Source organism: Propithecus coquereli, unplaced genomic scaffold (assembly GCF_000956105.1).
Source record: "Propithecus coquereli isolate 6110/MARCELLA unplaced genomic scaffold, Pcoq_1.0 Scaffold381, whole genome shotgun sequence".
NCBI classification, from domain to species: domain Eukaryota; kingdom Metazoa; phylum Chordata; class Mammalia; order Primates; family Indriidae; genus Propithecus; species Propithecus coquereli.
Window position 1 is genome coordinate 1742523 of NW_012149519.1, and position 4872 is coordinate 1747394.

At 39.1% G+C, this 4872-nt stretch overlaps 1 protein-coding gene across 1 annotated transcript; it reads left to right on the plus strand.

Moving 5' to 3' along the window:
* The first annotated feature begins 790 nt into the window (after window positions 1-790).
* On the plus strand, window positions 791-4449 carry PDE6H (phosphodiesterase 6H, cGMP-specific, cone, gamma). Its single transcript, XM_012652170.1, has 3 exons — window positions 791-965; window positions 1990-2030; window positions 4208-4449. The coding sequence occupies exons 1-3, from the start codon at window positions 832-834 to the stop codon at window positions 4282-4284; spliced, it is 252 nt and encodes an 83-aa protein (XP_012507624.1). The 5' UTR covers window positions 791-831; the 3' UTR covers window positions 4285-4449.
* The last annotated feature ends 423 nt before the right edge of the window (window positions 4450-4872 follow it).

Consider the following 4872-nt stretch of genomic DNA (forward strand, 5'->3'; position numbering starts at 1 on the left):
GGAATCCCATACTAAATAGGTCCATGATTTAGATAAAAGAAAATGTTGAAGATTTGTGAGAAACACGTGTCTACAGAACCTTATCTCTGGGTGTGGAGTCAAAGCACAAACTTATTACAAATCTCCCTGCATTAACTTCTGTGTGTGTGTGTGTGTGTGTGTGTGTATGTGTGTGTGTATTAGGATGTGTTGGATATATTCAGGGGTGTTGGTGCCCCTAGTTCAGTGCTCCTCCTATCCAGGTAACTACATTGTCACCCTCCAGAACTAAGAGAAAAATCTCTGCATCACGTGAAGATTAAACAAAATAAGGACTCCACAGGAAAGTGCCTGTTTAAAAATGCTCAACAAACATTTAGAGTCAGGTTACTTTGTAGCTGCGTGGAAGACTATGCGAAGCTTACAGGATCTATAAGTGATCTAAAGGACTGCAAATATCATTGAGTTCATTTTTCTGCCCTTGTGAATGTTAGCACCGATGATAACAGACGGGAAGTTCACCACTATGATAAAGTCACCTAGAACGCTAGTGGCGGATTTATTGGAACAAATCTATCTACATTTTACAGTTTGCACCCCACTACTTTGAAAGCCTCCATCGATTTATACCATATTTTCTTCAAGATCCCTATCCCTTCAAAAGATGATAACTTCTCCACTTTTGTGCCAACACAAAGCACTGAGCTTCTTTATCAAAGTACTTTTCTTCCCCAGTCTACAGTAAAGATCTAGTAATAACCAATGGCCCCTGTGACTTGAAGGGTCGTCTTTTTCTCTCTCATTATCTAAGGAGCCTGAAAGGGAAACATCAGCCAGCCAAGGGCTGTCAAGATGAGTGACAACGCTACTTTGGTTCCTCCAACTTCAAACCAGGGTCCTACCACCCCACGCAAAGGCCCCCCCAAGTTCAAGCAGAGGCAGACTCGTCAATTCAAGAGTAAACCTCCCAAGAAAGGTGTGAAAGGGTAAGATCAAAATGAAAAAGAAAACTTTCTGTTATTTTTTTCACACAAGACTGCTTTGGTTTTGAGAAATTAATGCTCTCAATATTAAACAGACTTACAAAAATCTCCACCTGACCCTCTATTTTCCTTTCTAACTTAACCTTTGCTGAATTGTGTCTTTAGTCCTAGAATCTTTTCCCTTTCAAGTCCCAGGTCTATGGTCAAATTTAACATGGCAAATTGAGGCTTTTATGATAACCTTTGACGTGGCCTTCCAGACTTTTCTTGACCACTCCTTTGCACTGGCATTACTTATGCTTTAATCTGGGATACTAAACCACTGACCATGTCTATAAAACAGTTTATTTTTATGGCTTCAAATTTTATTTCCTTAGTTTTTCATTTTTTTCTTCCTCTCCTTGGCAAAATCCTATTCATTTTTCAACACACAGCTTAATTTCTTTTTGAAGCCACTACTGATTCTCTTTAACAAGGCTTGTCATTACCTTCATGTTTGAATTTTGTATATTAACTCTCATAACTTACTTTATATTATGTCTATTTATTCATATCTGTTCCCTGAGACTAAAACCACCCACAGAGAATTTGTTTGCTTTTTTTCCCTTAACTCTCAGTGCCTAACCCAATGCCTGGTATGTAGTAGATGCTTAGTTAATGCTTTTGAATAAATAAACAAATGGATGAATTAATCATTTTAATGCCTTTCATATCGCTTTCTCATTTCAATTTTTATTTTAAAAAGTGAAGCTTGAATAAACTGTCCCACTGCTAATTCCAATTCTGGCTTTCAATTGTCTTAGGCTAAGTTCCTACAGGGGAGAAATATCTCTCCCCTGGGATACACGAAAACCTACCTGAGTGACTTTTTATTTGTTCCGGTTCAGTGCAAACAAATGCAGTTTCTCAAATACAAACATTTAAATTTTTTATTTTCCCCCTTTAAGTCAAGAAACTCTTTATGTGAGTAACTCCAGGATCCTTTTGCTCTGATCTCAGCTAATTTCTCTTTTATTTTTTTCCATAGGTTTGGAGATGACATTCCAGGCATGGAGGGGCTAGGAACAGGTGAGACACCTGTAGATTTAAGTGAAACTTTGCACTTGGGGTTCCACCTTTTGATACACTTTGCACCTCAAAGGGCCCTTGAAAGTTATAAGAAATACCTAAGGCAGTAGATCCTTTGAAGCCATACAAATGCGGGGATTTAATTTCGCTTCCTAAGTACATGTGTTGCCCAGATGCAAAAACCCTAAAAGATATCAGAGTAGGCCCAAAGTTTAATGAATCCTCTTGTTTTGTTAAACAATCTTTAAGGACACATAATAATGAATTATAGATTTTTATGGTAGGAAAATTCCCAGAGTTTTTCTAGCCCAACTTTACTTTTTCAGGAGAGCAATCTGAGACATAGAGTCATTGACAATCTGAGGCCACGGAGGGAGCTATTGGAAATAATGGTGGGGCTTGGAGATCTCTCCACTCTACTAGGCAAACCATTCAGCTTCCTCTATTTACACTTTCTCCTGCACCCGGAACAGGGTCCTATACGTGGAATGCTTGCAATATAATTTTGTAAATTGGCTACAATATCTTTATTTATCAGATAATGAATGCAATTACTGGATATTGTTTTTTAAGACATAATAGACTTTATTTCTTGGTCAGTTTAAGATTTACAGGAAAATTAAGCAGAAAGCACAGAGAGTTCCTATAAATCCTCCCTACCACCTCCTTCCCCTTGTACATAGTTTCCTTTACTTATGAACATCTTGCATTAGTGTGTTTCATATGTTACATTTGATGAGCCAATATCGATACATTATTATTCTTTTAACTAAAATCCATAGCTTACATTAGGATTAATTCTTCATGTTGTACAGTTCTAAGGGTTTTGATAAATGCATGCATATATCTACCGTTATAGTATCATACGGAATAGTTTCACTGCCCTAAAAAATGCCTTGTGCTCCACATGGCTATACTTCCCTCACCCCGAGCCCCTGACGACCACTAATCATTTTACTGTCTCTGTAGTTTTAGCTTTTCTTGAATGTCATATTGTTAGAATCATACAGTATAAAGCTTTTTGCCAGGCTGCCTTCTTATACTAAACAATATTTATTTAAGATTTCTCTATCTCTTTATGTGGCTTGATAGCTCATTTCTTTTTATTGTCGAATAATATTTCACTGTAGGGATGTACCACAGTTTGTTTATCCTATCGAAGGATATCTTGGTTGGTTGCTTCCAAGTTTTGGCAATAATGAGTAAAGCTGTTACAAATACTTGTGTGCAGGCTTTTGTGTGGACATAAGTTTTCAACTCATTCAACGCACTTTTGATAAATGGTGGCATTCATAGCAATCAGTGTCCTTACCAGCCAGTCCTTAATGTATCTGCTTTGTGCAGTCAAATGCCACTCCTGGGATCTCAAATAAATTTTCTAGCCATCTTATAAAGCTCACTTGCCATTCTCCTAGATCAGCTACTTCTGTATTTTGGCCAAGGGCATACAAGACTAGCAAATTTGCTTTAGGCTCTGGAAGAAACATTTGACTCTGCCAGCATATTTGGAATAATGTCAAGAGGTTTAGACTGAGGGGACGTCTGAGGTCTTTGACCTGGTTCTAGTCCCATCTCTACAACTGTGTGATTATTTTGCTAGTTGTTTCATCTCTCCGGGTGTTATCCAGCTTCTCCGTTACTCCAGGGTAATAACATCTTACTGTTTGAAATAAAGGGGCTGGATTAGATGACACCTTGAGATCACTTCTCAATAAGCAATTGGAAAAGGCATTTCAAAATGTAAAGGAATCGAAGAGCAAGCACAGAATCCCAAGGAATCCATCTGGAGGAAGGAGACTGTAGATGCCCCTACCACGGGGATTTCAAGCACTGCTATTTCTCATTTTAACCCTTGGCCTTACTAGAATTCCACTTCTGTTCCTTCCTTAGTGATTGTGCTTTGGGGAAACCCTTCGTGATCAGTGAGCTGTACCCCACAGGGAGCCCTCAGTCAAGAGCTGAAGGTTGCCTCCCCAAAGAGGATGCACAACGAAACCAACGGAGTTGCCTGGGGGCAGCAAATAGCAACGGTCTGATTCTTGCTGGGCCACGGGGCCATTCCAGATAACTGCTCAGTCTGGACAATGAGTAGCAGAGGAGTGAGAAGTCTGTCTTTGTGAGCAGGAGAGCCTATCCTTAGGGTGAGGTTGGCTTACATGTTCTTCTGTGTCTTGCAGACATCACGGTGATTTGTCCCTGGGAAGCGTTCAGCCACCTGGAATTGCATGAGCTCGCTCAGTTTGGGATCATCTGAGGCACCAGAAGTTCTGCCACTCTCAACAGCATCTGCCATAACCTGCATTAGTTTTGCCCTATTGATCTGCCAGAGTTTTGAAATTCAGCTGTTGGGAAGTGGTTTCTTTGGCTTACAAGGTCATTTTCCATCAGTTACTACTGATAATTCTCTTAGGGTCAATCTCTCTTACAGCATAGCTCAGCTCAGAATAGCAGATGAAAATGTTTTGTCAGAGCATTTCAAACTTTACCAGTTTTTCCTCCTATTAGCTGGTTAGAAGTTCAGCAGTATTTCTCTAAATTTCGTTTATGTGTAAGTCCTTCAAATCTGTTTTTGCTAGGCATTCATATGACTAGAAGACTTTTAAGATAACATTCACTTCCCTTCCCTTTTATTTAATAAAGGAGATATTTACCTTGAATCTTATGGTGAAGTTGTATTAAATGCTATATGCAAAAATCTGATACCCTATTCTGAGAACCAAGTAAACAAAGAAGGCACAGCCATACAGGAAATAAGCACAGTGCATGCATAGGACCATGGGATTGAGATTCAAGTTCTAATTCTGTTTGCAAATTTGTAACTTGTGCAGTTTCTGGGTCTACG

Excerpts from the sequence above, each read along its gene's own strand:
- PDE6H (XM_012652170.1), top strand. The coding sequence starts at position 832 with ATGAGTGACAACGCTACTTTGGTTCCTCCAACTTCAAACCAGGGTCCT. Across the intron at positions 966-1,989 it reads CCCAAGAAAGGTGTGAAAGG|GTTTGGAGATGACATTCCAG; the intron begins GTAAGATCAAAA and ends TTTTTTCCATAG. Across the intron at positions 2,031-4,207 it reads CATGGAGGGGCTAGGAACAG|ACATCACGGTGATTTGTCCC; the intron begins GTGAGACACCTG and ends TGTGTCTTGCAG.